Source organism: Delphinus delphis, chromosome 8, assembly GCF_949987515.2.
Source record: "Delphinus delphis chromosome 8, mDelDel1.2, whole genome shotgun sequence".
In the NCBI taxonomy this organism is placed as follows: Eukaryota; Metazoa; Chordata; class Mammalia; order Artiodactyla; family Delphinidae; genus Delphinus; species Delphinus delphis.
Window position 1 is genome coordinate 96,377,525 of NC_082690.1, and position 20,500 is coordinate 96,398,024.

Below are 20,500 nucleotides of genomic sequence, written 5' to 3' on the forward strand. Positions count from 1 at the left end.
CAAGAACTCTTGCACTTATGTTATTTTATTTTATTTTATTTTTTTAACATCTTTATTGGGGTATAATTGCTTTACTGCACTTATGTATTTTAAAAGTCAACACTGGATGCAAAGGAAAATCAAACTTGCTGCCTGGACAAATGGGCTTTTTCCTAATATAAGAGCTTTACGTAACAGTGAACAGCTTTATTCCTATAGAGAATGTTCTAACTCTCAGCGTCCGGCTGAGTGATTTGGTTACTCCCCTAAAGATTCTTGGGTAAGTAGTAAAGCTTCACTTTAATGCCCTCTAGTTTCACTCACCACTGGTCATTATTCGAAAGCCACTAAGAGCTCTTAGCTTCCATTTTAAGAACGGACATTTAAACTACAATTTGGGTATATTCTGAAAACAGTTTTTAGACAGTTTTACCCTAGAAATCTCAAGAACAATTTTTATTCAAGTGCTTCTTCCTTCTAGGGATCTTCTTTCTGATGGACCTTGGACATGGGCACTGTTATTTGTGAGTTTCTTGAAAAATTTTTAAGTGCCCAACTAACTCCAGTACTTCCTGAGTGCAATTTCAAGGAAGAGTGTACTAAAAAAATTCACGGCATTTTCTCCAAATTGGTAACATAGCACCAGAGAGTTTAAGCACTCTAGTTTCACAGGAAGGAGTGTGGTTAGGATAGAGGGAGAGATACGTGAAACAGTGTAAATGCCTCTGTGAAGGACACTTTCCCCCCTTAAGTCAAGTCATCCTTTGGCCTCAGATAATACCTCAAAGAGTTTTGATCCTTGGTGTAAGAACACCTCTATAGTTATTTAAATAGATAGCAGGAATGCCAAATTCCCTTGTCAGCCCCGAAGGGGAATCTGGTATGGTAGAAGAGTGATGGAGACTGAAAAATCCAGCAGGAGCATAAAATGGATATACTCTACAAATGCATATCCTGAACCCTCGCATGTGGGCACACATGAGTAGCAGCTGCTGGCTTACCAGAGTGACTGTGTTTTTTGCCACAATTTGGACAGCCTCTGCCCCAGGCCCAGTGACCTTACTAGACGTCTGGAGGTTGACTGGTGTGTTCTGCACATCAGTGCTGAGCACAGCCTTCTGACTGTTGATGGCGGTCACCATAGCAATGGTAGGTCTCTGGCCCACAACAGAGGCAGGCATGGTCGCAGTTGCTGCTTTCAAGACGAGAGGTAGTGTCTTTGTGGTAATCATAGAAGCTGTAGTTACAGTCTTCTAGGAGACATGGAGAACAGACATTAGGACGCTGAAGTGTCATCCCACTAAACAAAATGCTAGCCTCCAGAAGAAAACAAAGCAATGATTCTCATCATCAGTCAAGTTTCTTGGTGTAACAACATTTCTTTTGTGTACATAAAGCACAGTTCTTACTGTACGAAAAGGCAATCTCTAGTTTGCCAGAGTTCTCAAATTTAGCTTTAAGTTCATAGTAATAACTGCAGACTAATATGGGCACAGGGTTCTCAACAAGGAAGGGGTGGGCTTACAGATACAGAATATGAGTATACCTATTTCTTCTGATTTTTCTAATTCTTTGCTTGCTCTCAATTAATTTAAATTTTGTAGAAGTTGCAAATCAATGAGGTACACACCATCTCTATCATTAATTGCTACAACCTCATCAATATGAAGAAAGCTATCATATAATTCTGGATATCTGCCTCCTGTGACACAAAGGCTGGGATAAAACGACAGGGTCTTTTAATTCTTTTGAGTGCCACCCTGGAGAAGAGGAAGGGCAACTCACATAAGAATTAGTACAATTGTTGCCTCAAAGGCTGTAAATCCCAAACTCTAGATAATGAAACCTATTAACCAACTAGTATAGTAAATACCAGCTCTTGATACCAAAGGGATATGAATCACAATCTACAATCTTTGCTCTGCAGGACTGCTGCAGAAGTGAGGAAAGATCCAGAAAAGGGCGACAAGGTGGAAACAAACACTTGAGCTTCAGAAAGTCTTACAGATCAGAGTCTGAACTGAGGTGAGAGGACTTGACTGATGCTCCGCAAGCGCTACTGCAGCTTTGAAGCTGTATTTTTCTAGACTTTCTATTAGAGTAATTAAAGGAGCCAGCTACAAAACAAGAAAATATAAACAACCTGATTTCATGGCATACACACCTATCGAATGCTACTAGTCACTCAAGATAGAGATGTTTCAGAAACGTGAAAATATACCTGGTCTAACTTGTTGGTTCTGATTTTGATATTATTTCACCTTTTTCTTCTTACTTGCACTGTTCAGTTTGGTAGCTAATAGCCTCATGCAGGTATTCAAATTTAATGAAAACAAAATAAAAATTAAAACATCAGTCACACTAGCCACATTTCACATGTTTACAGCCACACATGGCTAGTGGCTACCAAACCGGACAGTGGAGCTTTCCAACACCACAGAAACACTACAGAAAGTTCTATTGGACAGCACTGCCCTCGACCAGGGAAAAGGACCCCACTCTCCCTGAAACAGATCTGAACAAATTCCTTTGTGAATTTCTATTTCAGTGTCTATGCAAGCCCTTGTGTATTGTTTGGTTCTAAGTAATTTTTCTGCCTTAAACACATACATGCATGTATTATCTAATATTTTAACAACTTTTTTTTCTTTTAACCTAAACAATGTAATAATCTGGCCCTGTCTATCCCATCACAGCCTAATGAGCAATCCTTATTGATGCCTGCAATTAAAATCACCCAAATATGTTCCTCTTCTCTAAGTCAACAATACAGAATGGCTCATTCTCCTTGCCACTGTCCTCTCAAGTGTGAAATGGGAGTAAAAGGGGGAACACGGATAATTATTTATTTTGGGAGGTAGCAGGTCATCCTGCCTATCAGTGATGAAAACCAAATAAAAGCTAAGTGCTATTTATCATCAGAAATGTTACAGTAGTGTAGCAGCGGGACTGACTCTGTATTACCTGCTATTTTTAATATGTGTTTTTAACCCAGTGTGATATTAGCTCTCTCCATCAATTTAAAACATTCAAATACAAAGAACTTTTTGAAGTGGTGAGCAAGTCACACCAGATGGCATTCAATCCTGGTGCCAATACAGGTTATGGAAGAAAAGCTCTAGTCAGCAGAACTCACTGACATGGATTTTAAAAACAGTCATGCATGTTGGTTCTACTTTAAAAGAGGGTCAATATACTTTTGTTTAAAACATCCTTGATCAGGTAAGTCATTAACAATCTTTTGAATAATTTTTCTTAAAAAGTGAGTAAAACCTCAAACTCACCTGATTTATATACTTAGCATTACCTGCAACACTAAAAAGCACTGAATTCTAACAAGTCTGTTCATATGTTAGGTTAGCATTTTTATTCTACTTTATAAATATTTGGTTGTAGCTAATTTCACTCCATGTGAAATTCTAGCATCTACATAACTCTCTTCGTATACAGAGGCACAAGACCTAGTACTATATGCACTGATGAAAAGCTTTTGAAGACTGCATTTATTTGCAAACCATTTACTGACACCAGGTATTGACACAGGTACTGCTTAGATCTTCACTCCTGGTCTGGTGCTTATTCTACTGTTAAGTACTAGGGAACATACATCAAACTCCTGGAGTTCTGAGTTTAGATGACAGAGAGAATCTAGAATTTTGATATCCAAACCTAATGAAAACCTCTGAATTGTTCTGGCAGGAGGAAGAGAAGACAGTGAGGAAAGGTGCCCAGAAAAAAAAAAATGATTTTTATGGAAGCTGCGATTAGTCCTTGGCTGGTTGATGCTATCCAAGTATGATCACCTTCAAAAGATGACAGCAGTTTCCCCCGTTTCATGAAGGGGTTCTTTATGAACAAAACCCAAACTGCATGAACTAGAAGTTAATGCAGAAAATACATGGCAAGAAGCACTAACAGCAAAATCCTTTTATTTTTTTGCTAAGTTTTTTTTTTTTTTTACCTGCAAAGCTGAGGTATCGATTTAAAAAAGATAAACTCCAACATACAAATCAGAACTTAGAGGGATTATTACTATGGGCTCTAATTAACTTCCACACCTATTTTAGACTATTTGTTTAATTTTTTAAAAATTTTATTTATTTTATTTATTTATTGGGTCTTCGTTGCTGCATGCAGGCTTTCTCTAGTTGCACCGAGCGGGGGGCTACTCTTTGTTGCAGTGTGCGGGCTTCTCACTGCAGTGGGTTCTCTTGTTGCAGAGCTCTAGGCACATGGGCTTCAGAAGTTGTGGCACACGGACTCAGTAGTTGTGGCTCGAGGACTCTAGAGCACAGGCTCAGTAGCTGTGGCACACAGGCTTAGTTGCTCCGCGGCATCTTCCTGGACCAGGGCTCAAACCCGTGCCCCATTGGCAGGTGGATTCTTTACCACTGCGCCACCAGGGAAATCCCTATTTGTTTAATTTTGAATGGAAGGTAACTGTTGTACACTCGGACAACTATCAATAGAACCCCTCCTCCTTCTGTCTATGAGGGTTTATTTTCTGTTTGGTTTTATTAACTGCATGCTTCTTTACATTTGTACCCATTTAAAATGACAGAGTTGTGAATTTAAGTTGAAGGGTACGCCTGTGTTCAACTATTCTTTCATTTTTTTTCTGTAGTTTGGAAAAATTTCAAAATATACATACATACATAAGCTGGAGTTAGCTAAGGAAAGGGGACTGATCCTCCCACTGCCCCATGACTTGGTACATGCTAATCACCTGACTTAGAATAAAACACTTTCTCATCCTAGCACTTCCTCCCTGCCCATGCCGATCGCTAAATTAATAGTTAATCCTTTCTGGACTTAGAAATTTAGTATATGCCATGTATTAAACTTCCCATTTGTCCTTGACCTCATGAATCTTTAATGACTCCCTAAGACTGCCAAAACCCCCAAAAGTTCTGCCACATATTGGAGGGCTTCCACAAGCTAGCCTCTTCCTACCTTCTGGTTTTATGTCCCTCTCCACCATTTCCTGGAATCCACGCTCCAGCCACATCAGCCTACTTGCTATTTCCAAGACACGCATTTACTTTTTTGAGTCCATACTTCTGTTCACATTGTTCTCTACACCTTGATGCTCTTCCCCCTGTGCTCCATCACTGAAATCTCACTTATCTGTCAAGGCCCTGATCAAAAGCCACCTCCTTTATGAAGCACTCTCTGATCCCTCTAGTCAATATTACTGTCCTCTGGTATTTTCACAGGTGCTTTCATTTTATTCTTCTTTGTTAGCTGTTTACATCTTCCCCTCCTCTAAATCTGTTAAGTTCTTGAAGACAGAAATTCTGTCTTATTTACAAGACACTGCCTAGCAGAAAGCTTGCATATAGTAGAGACTCAATAAACATTTACATAATGAATGAAAATAATTATCATAGTTTACCAGATTCTAGGCAGGGACCATTACTACCTCTTTGTATACCAGAAGCTCTTGTATAAGGAGCATGTGATAAATAATGATTGACAGTTTACTATAAAAACAAAACCCAATAACCTAGAGATCTTATGGCTTTTAACATTAAACAAAACAAAATAATATAAAACAAGCTTAGCTAAATCAATTAAATATATCAGGTGGGCTACCAGATGGAGGGATGCCACATAACACTGTTTTGGGGATAGCCCTAGGCCCCTTACTATTACCATCCCAAAGCAGCACAGAACTCAGATTACCAGGGAAGGAAATAGCTATTGTAAGTATTATATAAGTATTTTCTCTGATTTGTGTGATATGGAATGGTACTTGAACAGAAAGTTTCCATGGGTTAGGAGAGAAAATTCCTAGTACCAGGAAACAATGAATTCTACCACACTCCTTCCATGTAAACACTTTCTGATCAAATTGTACTTTGAGAAGAGAACCACCAATCCAACTCTGTTTAAAACTCCAAAAAAAGTAAACTGATAGGCAATCTTTTAGAAGAAATATAAATGCTGGTCAGGGGGGTTTTAAAGTCAGTTTGAATGCCTAATTTCCAAATAGCCTTGGAGGTTAGGGTAAAAATGATGTAGGCCACTCTAGCTACCTGATTTACAACAGGGATTCTTCATTTTCCTTCTTTGGCATTTTATATAATGTTGGCATTTCTTTTTTTGGTATTGTATGGCAGCCTACAGTAGCGAATGGGCAGAATTTTTAACCAGAACATCTGGGTTCAAATCTTGGCTCCACCATATAATAGATATATGATTTTAGGTAATTACTTAATCTTTCTGTGCCTTAGTTTTCTTTTCTAAAAAACAGAGATAATAATAATACTGTCCTTAGTAGGGATGGGGTGAGGACTGCGTATGTTATACCTGTAAAGTGCTTAGGAGAATGCCAGTATATGGTAACCTCTATTAACTGTTAACTATCTTTAGTAATCTTCAGTATTTTTGTAAGTAATGTATTTTTCATTTGCAAAATATTGTATACGAACCAGCCCAATGTCCATAAGTGGTGACTAACCAAGTAAACTAAAATCTTTTTCTCTACATATAGATACAGTGAAGATGGTGTTGGTGGGTGAGAGGTGTCCATGCTTAGGTTTCAGAAGATCCCAAAGTCTTTAAAACCATGTGCAAAAATGACTGTATTAGGTGTGAGTGTATTTTTCCAGGGAGGGAATCCATGGCTTTCAACAGAGTCTTAAAGGAGTCTGGGACCTCCAAAGATCAAGAACCACTGCTCAAGTGTCCCACTTTAAAAGGTATGCCCACACTACATATAAGTATGTGGAGATCAAGCTTGAATACTTTTCTTAATAGAAACATTCCCAAATCTGTCCTTTTTGTGTGTCTTGATTGCCTCAATATCCTTACATTATATGGTAGTGCAAATGCCCTTTTCAGTAAAATCATTTGCACAGCTACACCAGTTAGCATATTATTAGGCTTCCCACCCCTTAGTGCTATTTTTGACCTGTAGCTTCCATTTCAGATTTCCTTTACTATGTGAGAACAGATACATATTCTCATATGAGACGAACTGGACTTGGAAATGAATATTTCATTTCTATGAAATACACCACCTTCTAAATGCCTCTTTCTACCTGGTTCCATGGGTATTGATCCTGGAATATGTCCACATCTAAAATTGCTAAGAATTCCAGAAAAACAAATTCCTGAGGGTCAAGTCACAAAGACTTTTAGAACAAGTGCAAACAAATACTTCCAGAAGTTCAAAAGAAGACTTTAATTCTGTTCTAATAAAGAGAAGTGATTTTTCGTTGTCACTGATTACCTTTTCTCCTTCTTTGGACAGATGGGAAATCAGTTTAACTTTTACTCCTTGGTAATGTCATTTCCTTCAGGCAATGAATTTCAAGTGATTATCATCCCAGTACAGTATAAAAAAGTAACCAAAATAACCTTTGTTTAGTGCTGGTTGAGGTTGTTAACATAGTCTGAAACAGGACCTAGTTCTCCATGACCCATAGCAAATCAGCCTACAGCACGAAGCCCGAGGTGCTCCATCCACACTTGTACCTGTGAAGCAGTCAGGCTGGGAGAGGATGCAGCCGACTGGGCGTGGTGGTGGTACTGCTGTTGCTGCTGTAGCTGCTGTAGTGGTTGCTGCTGTGCTGTTTGTAGTTTGTTTTCAGATTGTGGCAATGGCTGTATTTGGAACTTGTCTGGTTGTTCTTGCTTTACTATCAGGTTCTTCCGAAGCTGTTCAACTACTCTTTTCTACAAAGGAGGACAAAAAAGAATAAAATCTATGAGAATATTGTTCTATCTCAGCTGTATAGAAATAGGCAGCAATTATATTCCTCTGACACCTTTTCTGTAACTAGCTTATTCTAGATCTTGTTACCTCTAAAATTTACAGATTAGACAACTGAGGAGAAACCCATGTCATAAGTAACGTTTTATATCAATCTATAAAGGGAAACAGAGGCACAGATGAGAAGAAAAGCTAATGGAGGTCGCATAGCAGAGCTGAGACTCCTTGACTATTATTATTTAGTGTGCTGGGCTGGAAGGGCAGTATAACGTAGCAGTGAAAACACAACTCTGCAAACATACTGCCTCAATTCAAATTTCAGTTTTGCTACTTACCAGTTATATGATGTTGGTCAAGCCACTTAACCTATCTGTGCCTCAATTTCCTGTTCTGTAAAGATGAGGTGATTAATAATATCCTTAGGATTCTTACGAGTACCAAACTGCCTCACGTAAAGTACTCGGAACTATGAGTGGCACACACTTGGTCATTTATTTATTTTTTTTGCATCTGATAACATATATACCAGTTATGCTACAGTAATTTTTGTTAATCAAACAAACATCATGTATCTAATAGCAGTTTCAAACATTAAACAGACTTTTAAACAAAAAAACCTTGATCCCAGCACTATGCAATATACACAACAGACATTGTAAATAACTGAAACATGTAACTCATGAGCACTGCTTTGCTGGGACAGGATCTGTGAAAACACATACATTTGCTTAGGCAGAGTAGTGTTTTAGCTATATGGGATGAAAATTTTTAATTAAGGTTTTTTGAATTTTCTGTCCTTGTTGAAATCCAAGAAAATGGTGCATTTGGAAACCTTCATTACTATAATAATACATTTCAACAAAAGGTAAGCTCCACGCGGCTATGGGTTTATTTTGTTCACAACTAAACTCTGCACCTAGAACTACGGTGGCTAAGTAAATGTTCTCATTCTCTTCACATGATGTGTGAAGTGATGGAACCAAAGACCAGCAAATGGCTCAGAGAAAATATAATAACCATTTGGGGTCAGACCTGGGTTCTGACGCTCCTGCCCTAATGGCTGGAAGCAAGTATAAGCAGCACTCCTCGCCTACACTTTCAAGTGAGTTCACCAGCTGAGGTTTGTTACTTCTGACAAAAATAGATTGTCTTCTCATATAGATTTAAATAGAGAAGAAGTAAATGAAGATCTTTAAATAAGGGGTTAAGTGAAACCATAAGGGCCGGGTTGATTTCACATTCCTGCCTATGATTCTAACCAACTTCACTACACACACTCTCTAAAGAATCCAAACCTGCAGGTTACTTCCTTGACATATTGGAACATTAAAACATTTACAAAATGGATTTTTAAAAACTTTAAGTCAATACAAAATACAGTCTTGAGAAAAATTTTAATATTTTTATGACTGATTCTTTTTAGGCAATGAAAATATCACATAAAGGCCGATTTGGCGAGGGCGGGGCGAGGGCGGGGCGGGGGCGGGGCGGGGCGGGGGCGGGGGCGGGGCGGGCAGGTCTGCTATACTTTGTACTCTGCTAGCACCACCTCTTTGAGCAGTTAAATATTAAAAAGAAAAGATGTAGAGTCCAAAGTCTTTCCAGAAACCATCTGCAGAATACTAAAAATACAAATTAATAAAAAAATTCTTAAAAAATAACTTTCAAGTCTTCAAAACCCTATTTCTCAAGTGTAAAACTTAGGTAATTGAATAGATACAGTTTAAGAGAAGGGGAAGTAACAGTAGCGGTGGCATGGATAATCCTGAGTACCACATGTAGACTTTATTGCTTGGTGACTGCCAGAACAATAAGACATTTAACAATTAAGTAATTATTTAGAGTTGCTTTCAGTCCCCCTCCCCAACATATTAATCAGCATTAATCAAACATATTAACAAACTAGCTAAAGTACAGCATCATTCTTAGTCCCTTTACCAAAACAAAAACAAACCCCCCCAGCTCAAATCAGGGGGAGGAGAGAAACCAGGAGGAAATAATACAAACACAAATGTGACACCTGCCAAAAAATAAACTTTGAATAGAAACAGCACAGGAGGGCTTCCCTGGTGGCGCAGTGGTTGAGAATCTGCCTGCCAATGCAGGGGACACGGGTTCGAGCCCTGGTCTGGGAAGATCCCACCATGCTGTGGAGCAACTAGCCCCGTGAGCCACAACTACTGAGCCTGCGCGTCTGGAGCCTGTGCTCTGCAACGAGAGAGGCCGCAATAGTGAGAGGCGCGCGCAGCGCAATGAGGAGTGGCCCCCACTAGCCGCAACAAGAGAAAGCCCTGGCACAGAAACGAAGAGCCAACACAGCCATAAATAAATAAATAAAATTAAAAGAAAAAACAAAACAGCACAGGAAACTAAATAATTACTATACCAGGCACAAAAGGAAAGGGTGTTTTTCTCCTCTATAGCTGTTTTTAGGAAATACAGTGTGCTCTCCTACTTACTGCCTAACCGGGTTAAACTAGAAGCAAGAGACAAAGCTTGGAACCCACTCCCAGTGTTTTGTACAACAGAAGGGAACAGTAGGGGAAAGAACAAGAAAGGGACGCAGGCTAGAGTACTCTGAAGCCATATGGCTAGAGCAAGGTGACAACCAATCAGAACCAGAATCAGAAACGTGGGAGTCAGTGAGTCACGATGCATTCACAACTGTTCCTCCCCCAGGGCCTGAAACTAAGCGAGGAGGGGAGATGGGATCAAAATACTCGCAAACTTTCATTAGTCCTTGAGAAGAGGAAAAAAAGAAGAGAGAGAGAACTGTGCAGATTGGACACGGGTCAGATCATATGAGGTGAGTAATGCTTTCTTTGAAAGAAGGCGCTGGCATATTTCAGAGAGCCGCTCAGAAATGCATTGTCCTGGCAGTCCTTGCTGTGTTCACCAGAAGCCTAGAAGAATACCCAGAATATAGTTGTGCACGTCTATGAAATTTTTTTAAAAAATCAACGGTCAGGGGAAGCACTGTTGCCTTCTGTCAAATAAACTATTCACTGCATTTTGAAAACCAATGATCTAAAGTTAGGTGAGCTCTGCAGTGGAGGCGCTCCTTAGGTGTACAGAGACCCTGCACACTCTTTTAAGGACCAACTAATAAAGGAGAGTTGCCCTGTGCAGTGGCTGGCTTTTCTAGGCTCCACAATCCAGTCTTGTTCTAGTTCAGTCTTGCAGCTCTGGCAAATACAACAGTCACATTAACTCCAGCAGGACCCCAATCTGGGTCAGTACCAGTTCTGGGTGGCGGTGAGAGAATACAGCTATAATATTTCATAAATTTTAGCTTGTGGTATCAAGCAAAGTTCCTAAGAAGCCTCATCTCCACAGGAAGTGAGACTATATTCTTCTACCATTTCTTTGTCTTAAACAAAGAAATCATGACTTCTGCTGGTCACTGATGCAGGTTATACTGGCCTAAACAACTGGATGTTTTCAATGTTGTTCACATATAAAGGAGACCTTTAAACATAGCTAATTATCTTGGAACGTTATCCTGAAGCTTTCAGAAAAGGCTAAGTCTCACAAACTGGCCATTCATCACTCACTAACAAGTTAATGAGAGCTAAAAAAGCGGGGGGGGGGGGTGGTAAAGCAATTACACTCCAATAAAGTTGTTAAAAAATAAAATTAAAATTAAAAGCGGGGGTGGGGAACAAAAGAAAGGAAAAAGGAAAAGCTGGAAAGAATGAAGGCAGAAGAGAGAGAGAAACGTTAACAATTTATTACCTTCTCTCCTTAATATATTTTCTATAAACAACAGGCCAATGTGCCAGGTATCCAGAATGGCAAGTACCGCCCCCCTCAATGCATCTGTCAAGAACTGCTCCATAAACCCAGGATGGGATTCCAAGCCTCCAATTCCCTTGACATGCGCATTGCTAGGTTTCATCAGGGCTTGCTCAGGCAGAAGGGTTCACAGAGCCTCTGACACTTGAAGTCACAGTTTCTGAGACAGGTAGTCACCGTGATCAATATTGTGACATTCAGCGATACTATCAACGTGTTCACATGACAGCAAGACAGATTCCAAAGAAAAACACAAAAGTTTATCAGTCCGATTCAACAGAAAATCGGGTTCATTTTTCTGCTACGGAAGTCAATCATTCCAAGTGCCATGGCCTTGGTCAATACAGAAGGGAGATGGAGTGGTGGAAGAACAGCCCCTACCCCTCCAATCGAGCCACCAATTTATTTCCATCCAATCCTCACACAAATCTTAGAAAGCTTCTCTCAAAAGCAAATGCAGGGCTTCCCTGGTGGCACAGTGGTTGACAGTCCGCCTGCCGATGCAGGGGACGCGGGTTTGTGCCCCGGTCCGGGAAGATCCCATGTGCCGCGGAGTGGCTGGGCCCGTGAGCCATGGCCGTTGAGCCTGCATGTCTGGAGCCTGTGCTCCGCCACAGGAGAGGCCACAACAGTGAGAGGCCCACATACCGCAAAAAAAAAAAAAAAAAAAAAAAGCAAATGCAGGCACAAGACCTGTCCTCCACAACTGGACGCTGGTGCTTCAAGGCTCCGTTTTTCCACACAGTCACTCAGCTTGCTTGTGTTCCACTCAGCATTATCTGTTCTTGAATCAATTATGAGAGGGCCACATCCACCCAGACATCTTCCTACACAGTACTGCCTTAAAAATTCATCCTTGTTTCCTCTATGATCAACCACACAATCAGAAAATATAACCTCCCCCCTCATACCAGAAACTGGTAGACTTGTAACTTGTCACAAATCCAGAAAGTCAAGAACAAACCCTACCCATCTTCATACCTAAAATGCAATGAAAAATCTTTCCAGGTCTTCAGACTCACCAACTGCCCAAATGAAACCAGGGATACTACATTTTTTGTGTGCATAAAAACTAACATGGAGAAATTTACATTTCTTAATAAAATCCGAATTTACCCAAAGAGAAGAGAGGAGAAAAATAACCTTTCTACTGTCCAACTGAAAGTCAACCAACTGTTTTTATAAGTAACACCAATATTCAACAACACTGAAGATACAGGAAAGAGATTACATGAGTCTTCAGAATGCTGCCTCATAATTATCCTCTAAACAATAGGGTATGTTACTGGCATAACATTAATGACAAAATTACAATCCAGAGTAAAAGGTATGTGCTGTTTAAAGAAAATAGAAAATTAAGTGAAGATTCCACCATTTTATGAACAAAGACACAGGAACAAGAAGCAATAAACTCAAAATAAGCTCCTTCTTGATGTGATATATTACTGAAATTCAATGAGAGAATATGTACTGAAGTTATCAGAGGGAATGTTTAGGGGAGACACACAGGATAGAATTCTGACAGGAGAGTAGGAGGAAAAATATTGGTGGCAGCATCTATAAAAATATACTTAGGGGAATTTCCTGGCAGTCCAGTGGCTAGGACTCAGGGCTTTCATTGCCAGGGCCCAGGTTCAATCCTGGGTCAGGGAACAAGCTGCGTGGCATGGCCAAAAAAAAAAAAAGTGTGTGTGTGTGTGTATATATACATGCATATTTAGATAAAAATAACTGTTTCATTCATTTTGTAAGGCCCTAGAAGGTTTTCCCCCAAACTCTCCAATATTCAGTTTCAGGGTTAGAATTAGACAAATAGCTTCTAACCTTATAAGCCTTATTTAAAAGGAATATATTCCTGAAAAACACTACCTGTTTGACAGAGCAGCATCTACAACCTCGTCTTATACAGTGAACTGTGTATGTTGTCTTCTAAAGAGGATCTGTTTGGTCATAGAAAGCTGGGAACATAGTCATGTTATAGTTCTTCACAAGGTGTCATGGAATTTGAACAGTACAATTTAGATGAATTAAGGAACAGCAGCAGTTGGAATTATCAGGGTTTTTTTTTCAGTAAAGTTCAAAATTCTCTACATGGATGCTTAACAGATGGTGGAGAATGCATAAGTCATGATACTGATTAGACTCTGGCTTCTTTAATTAAAAAAATATTCTTTGGGGTTTACTCTTCCTTCAAAATACACACACACGCACACACACATACACACGCTGATACGTACATCAATAGGTTTTACATCCCATCTCCACAGGAGATTAGACCTTTTATTCATATCAATGGGATTTATATCCCATTTCCATTGGGGATTAGACCCTTTATTTGACAGCCTGATTGAAATGCAGTTTACTTTTTTCTTATTTAGCTCATTCACGCTCTAATAGGTAAACTCAACCCCACCTTCCCCCAACTCCTTATGCATGACTATAAAGGACTGCTAAGACTGCTATAGTCAAGTTCTGTCTAAATCGAGGAACCCTTCTAAGAACCTGGGGACTGTCTTTAATTTGCATCAAACAAGAAAAAGTGTAGCTGTTTACTCAAGAGAGATGGGTCCCTGGAGAACTACAGTGCTTCAATATGTAACATACCCAGATGCTAGGACAAAATAGTACCAACACAGAGACAGACTAAAAAAGAGCACTGCATGCTGGGAATGGTAGTTGTTATATATTTCTCTATAATAAAAGACGAACGAAGCCAAAATCAGGACCCAGTTTGCTTGCATTTAAGTTCTCTATGTTTCTTTGAAGTACTAAGCTATACTGTCCTGCTTGCTTAGAAACATGTTGAAGATCAAATGAATTAATGGTAGGGAGTGCTTAGGAAATTGTTGAGGGCAATGTGAAAATCAGAGATGATAACCCATAAAAAATACAATTTCTCTAGTGTGAATTTTCAGGTAAGAGCAGCAGCTAATTAAATGTGACTTTTCAATGTCAATTATCTTTCTTTTTTTTCCAATTTTAAAAAAATTTTTATTTATTTATTTATTTATTTATTTATTTATGGCTGTGTTGGGTCTTCGTTTCTGTGCGTGGGCTTTCTCTAGTTGCAGCAAGCGGGGGCCACTCTTCATCGCGGTGCACGGGCCTCTCACTGTCGCGGTCTCATTTGTTGCGGAGCACAAGCTCCAGATGTGAAGGCTCAGTAGTTGTGGCTCACGGGCCTAGTTGCTCCACGTCATATGGGATCTTCCCAGACCAGGGCTCGAACCCGTGTCCCCTGCATTGGCAGGCAGATTCTCAACCACTGCGCCACCAGGGAAGCCCCTCAATTATCTTTCAATCATTTTATTTTTAACACCTAGTCAAACATTTTATGTTTGTTCAAACCTCGTTTTTTTTTAAAACGAGAATCACCAAAAAAAGTACAATTAAGAAAGAATGCTACCTGTTGCCTTTTTATCTCATAAATCAAGGTTATTGGGGAATATTTTCCTGTGTAGAAATATAGGTATGGCCCGGATTTCTTATACCTTCATTAGTGGTTCAGGGCCATATTCTGAATGCATAAAATAGATGTCCAATTTAAATGTAGCCTGACCCAGCAAAGACCCTAAATACAGTAATGAGAACAGCAGAATAAAACATAAGAACCATTTATAATCTGCGCAATTTAGCTGTTTGCTAATATAGAAAAGTGTCTGAATCACTGTTTGTACCACAGTGAGATATGACACAAAGGTTATTAATTTGTAAATTAAACTCCAGTTCAGTAAAATGCATGGCCCTCTGTAACTATCTGTTACAAACCTGCACATACCACCAGCTTGTCATTCATCATTCCATGGCTCTACCCCCCAACTTAAAAAGCAGCATTGCCTTGTTAATGTCAGAGCTGTCCCATACACTACAGAAATTCTCTCACTGCTCTGCCCTGAAGCTGTTATGGTTTTCCTCACAAAAGAAATATGATTGGAAATGGCTGCACAGTAGCTGTCCCTGACAAGTTGGATATGAAAATACAATTTAAGCACAATAATGATCCTAAAATGGGGGGAGGGAAAAGGAAGAAGAAAACCAAAAACCTGTATTATTTTACAAAATACTGCTCAGATACAACAGATTGTTTTGCTTACTCCAAGCCCTGGGTACACTGGAGATAATGTAGAAAGCCCTCTTTTCACAGAAACACAAGACATAATCAGATTCTGGGAGAGGTAAATATAATAGATTATCTAACCAAATTCTACACAGAATACACGTACTAAGTCATGGATCAATCATTTCCAAAGGCAAGGATATATTTTAACAATCCTCAATTCTGCAGTTTTTGCTTAAAAGAGAGAAAAAAGACAGACAACAGTATTAGAACAATATACTGTGTCAGGCAGGATATATCAGGTAGAAAATATTTTTTTATAAAATGTAATGTTTACCTTACGTTTAAACAAAAGTAGGTCTTATAAATCACTGAACACTGATATTCTGAATAAGTATTTTAACAAAACTACAACCTGAACAATACTCTTGATGCTTAAAAACATGTTTTTTATCACCTGCCATAATAGGATAAACACGTAGATTAAAAGGTTCCAAAGCTACTGAATGAATATGTTTTAATTTCACAAAAAGTATCCAGCATTTCAGTAGTTTATCACCAAGTACTTGTTACAATCGCTTAAAGAAAAAAAATGAACAGTGTTACATATTTACTTTCTGACAAGACCCCACATAAAACAACAGAGGAAGCAATTCTATCACCTACGTAGGCTGCCAAGATGAGGGATAGTCAACTTCAAGGGATTGGACCTTCCAAGACACGTGACAGAGGATGATTTGCACTACTTTGTAGTTAGTCTGAGTTTTCTGCATCAGAAAGAGAAGAAACCTGAACTCATCTTTCAGAGCAGGTTTGATTTTTTGTTTTAAACTGTCAGTACTAGAAATATTACTAAAGAGAGAGAGCTTCAGCAATACAGGAAAAAAAAGCATGAACAAAGCATTTTGTTAAAAATTTTAAATTTTTATTAAATCTGAGGTGTGAAGAAAAACATTTTTCATAGGTTATGAAAATTACTAAATCCAATTCACAAATCTCTACACAAATATTTCAGGTCTTTACACACACACACATACACACGCAAGCACATACTCTAACTTTCAAAAAAGATGGAATGGCCACAGTAAAAATGATTTATTTTTATCTTCTTTTAGCATATTTTTTAGTATTGAAGGTGTAGTTACTCTTTACTGTACTGTTCTCCAGTTTCCACATCCAACAAAATTACTGAGGTGCAGCGCCAAGAGAAGAGGACATTGTACTGAACATAAGATACGTCCCCCCTTTTTTTAAAAATAGACAATTTTTTAAATTGTAGACTGCTTTTCATTTTTATATTTTATTTTATTTTTTTAATTTATTTTTCACTGAAGTATAGTTGATATACAATATATATAAGTGTACAATACAGTGATTCACAATTTGTAAAGGTTATATTCCATTTTAAGTTATTATAAAATATTTGCTATATTCCCCGTGTTGTACAATATATTCTTGTAGCTTATTTTATACCTAATAGTTTGTACCTCTTAATTCCCACCCCTATATTGCCCCTCCCCCCTTCCCTCTTCTTACTGGTAACCACTAGTTTGTTCTCTGTATCTGTGATAGACTTAAATTTTCTTTTTTTTTTCTAGGTATGCGGGCCTCTCACTGTTGTGGCCTCTCCCGTTCCGGAGCACAGGCTCCGGACGCGCAGGCTCAGTGGCCATGGCTCACAGGCCCAGCCGCTCCGCGGCATGTGGGACCTTCCCGGACCGGGGCACGAACCCGTGTCCCCTGCATCGGCAGGCAGACTCTCAACCACTGTGCCACCAGGGAAGCCCCTAGACTTTATTTTTTAAAGCAATTTTAAGTTCACAGTAAAACTGAGTGGAAAGGGACTTCCCTGGTGACGCAGTGGTTAAGAATCCTCCTGCCAATGCAGGGGGCACAGGTTCGAGCCCTGGTCCGGGAAGATCCCACATGCCACGAAGCGACTAAGCCCGTGCGCCACAACTACTGAGCCTGCACTCTAGAGTCCACAAGCCACAACGACTGAGCCCGTGAGCCACAACTACTGAGCCCACAAGCCACAACTACTGAGCCCACAAGCCACAACTACTGAAGCCCGCGCGCCTAGAGCCCGTGCTCCACAACAAGAGAAGCCACCGCAATGAGAAGCCTGTGCACTGCAGCAAAGAGCAGCCCCTGCTCGCCGCCAACTAGAGAAAGCCCGTGCCCAGCAATGAAGACCCAACGCAGCCAAAAATCAATCAATTTATTTGAAAAAGACAATGATGATATAATCACTGCACACCTATTAAAACAGCTAAAAAAAAAAAACTGAGTGGAAAGTACAGAGAATTCCCACATAGCCCCTGCTCCACCACCCACAGTCTCCCTATCAGCAGTCCATCAGAACGGAACATTTGCTAAAACTGATGAACCTGTGTTGGCACATCAGTATCACCCCCAATCCATAGTTTACACTAGAGTTCACTCTTCTTTTAAAAATTGAAGGATAGTTTATTTACAGTGTTGTGTTAGTCTCTAGTGTACAGCAAAGTGATTCGGATATACATATATATATTCTTTTTCATATCCTTTTCCAATATAGGTTATTACAAGATACTGAATATAGTTCCCTGTGCTCTACAGTAGGACCTTGCTGTCATCTATTTTATATATAGTATTTGAATCTGCTAATCCCAAGCCCCTAATTAATCCCCCCCTTTCCCCTTTGATAACCGCAAGTTTGTCTTCTCTGCCTGGGAGTCTGTTTGTGTTTTGTAAATAAATTCATTTGTATCTTTTTTTTTTTAGATTCCACATATAAGTGATACCATATGATATTTGTCTTCATCTGATTTACTTCACTTAGCATGATAATCTCTAGGTCCATCCACGTTGCTGCAAATCATATTATTTCATTCTTTTTTATGGCCGAGTAATATTCCATATATATATATGTATATATATGTATATATACATGTACACCACATCGTTTTTATCCATTCATCTGTCAGTGGATGTTCAGGCTGCTTCCGTATCTTTTTGGTTATTGTAGATAGTGCTGCTATGAACACACTGGGGTGCATTATCTTTTCAAATTAGAGTTTTCTCTGGATATATGCCCAGGACTGGGATTACTGGATCATATGCTAGCTCTATTTTTAGTTTCTTAAGGAACCTCCATACTGTTCTCAATAGTGGCTGCACCAATTTACATTTCTACTAACAGTATAGGAGGGTTTAGGGTTCACTCTTAATGCTGTACATTCTATGGATTTTGACAAATGTACAATGACATGTATCCACCATTGCAGTATCATATGGAATAGTTTCATTGCCCTAAAAATCCTCTGTACTCTGTGTATTCATCTCTCCCTTGCCCAACCTCTGGCATCCACTGATCATTTAACTGTCTCTATAATTCTGCCTTTTCCAGAATGTCATATGTTGGCATCATATAGTAGCCTTTTCAAATTGGCTTCTTTCACTTAGAAATACATATTTGTCCTTCCATGTCTTTTCATGGCTTGATAGCTCATTCTTTTTACCCCTGTATAATATTCCATTGTCTGAATACACCACAGTAGTCTCGATTTTTAGATACAGTCTAATGCGGCAGCTGGTGAGTTCTACAATGACTACAATAAAAACAGCAGCAATAGTATCAAGTAGATATCACCTGCCAGGTAAGACACTAAGGCTCTGAGCATCTAAGTGACTTGACCTAGGTCTCAAGTTATGGGCAGAGTCAGACTTAGAAGTTCTAGTTCCTGGTATCTAATTTCTTATCTTTCCCCTCCCCCCATTATTTTACTTGCTGGTAAGGACTTGAAGCTCTCACATCTATATACTGTATAATATGGCAAGCCACAAAAGCACCTAGTAAAAAACCTTAAAAAAAAATACCCGCCCTCCATCCCATTCTGCTTTTAGGAAAAGTAAGTAGAGAGGCAGTATAGTGCAGCAAAAAATAATACAAACGGTCAAGAAATCTGGGTTCTGGTCACATATCTGTCACTACACTAGTTTTGTGACCTTGAGTAAGTTATTTACCTGATCTTGGTCTCAGTTTCTCCACTCAGTCTTCAATATTCTCTTCTGTTAAAATTCTGTGAATCTCTAAATAACAAGAATACAATCTCTTGATCTTTACTTTCCACCTCTATAAGCACAGTACACAGAAAACTACTAGCGCTCACAATGATGATCTTGACACACTACAAAGAAGCTAAATCATTAAAGAATAGTTTCATTCAGGGATTAAAAATTCACATGAACAGGGGTCAAGCAGGTAATGCATGTGAATGAAGCAGGCCAGCTATGAGACAATAGAGAGTGATGGGAACTAAAGTCAACTGGAGAGGGAATGACCTGTCTAAAGGCACTAATGTAAGGATTGCTTTTAACATTGTTAAAATATCTTTGTTACTTAGATTAAGCCCATGGGTTACCAGTTTTCAACCTCTAGGCAGCAACTACATTCACTGAACTGTAGCTCCTAGGAGAGGAATCAGTCATCACTTAGGAATTTTTTCAACAATAAAAGGTGAGTCAAAAAAGAATTTCAGATAACCAGAAAATTCAAATGGCTTTCCTGTTAAGCAAAATCTTGGCATTGTTAAACAGCTGGGTTGTGACTTTAGTGGGAAGAAGCACAAACATAAAAGCAAGTGATAAATGGGTATTAAGAAAAGTATGGTAAGATAAAATATCTTAAGATATGAGAGACAATACACAAAATATAAAAGAATAAAAAATTTAGTAATATGTTCCATAATTGTGCCAATTTTATCCAAATAGCTTAAAGTACCTTGCAGACAATTTAACCTCCTCCCATCATGTAACACCAATGTAAGAATGAGCTAGAATCAGTTTCTCTACCACCCAACCGTAGCTGTCCCTAGGGCTGAAGAAAGCAGCTGTTTAAACAGCCACACTGTAGAGGTCAGAAAAATGAAAACTACCTTGTTGAAGCTGTCCAGGGAATTACAGAA

The 20,500-nt window shown here is 39.1% G+C and overlaps 1 protein-coding gene across 4 annotated transcripts in view; it reads right to left on the minus strand.

The window, feature by feature from the left end:
- The window catches only part of PHF21A (PHD finger protein 21A), a 194,496-nt gene that overhangs the window by 47,941 nt on the left and 126,055 nt on the right, over positions 1-20,500 (minus strand). For all 4 annotated transcript variants that reach the window (XM_060018785.1, XM_060018784.1, XM_060018782.1 and 1 more), the window contains 2 exons: positions 7,462-7,662; positions 981-1,232 (listed from right to left, as the gene is read on the minus strand). In XM_060018785.1, the coding sequence (XP_059874768.1) occupies positions 981-1,232; positions 7,462-7,662 (453 nt within the window). The remainder of the gene's footprint in view (positions 1-980; positions 1,233-7,461; positions 7,663-20,500) is intronic.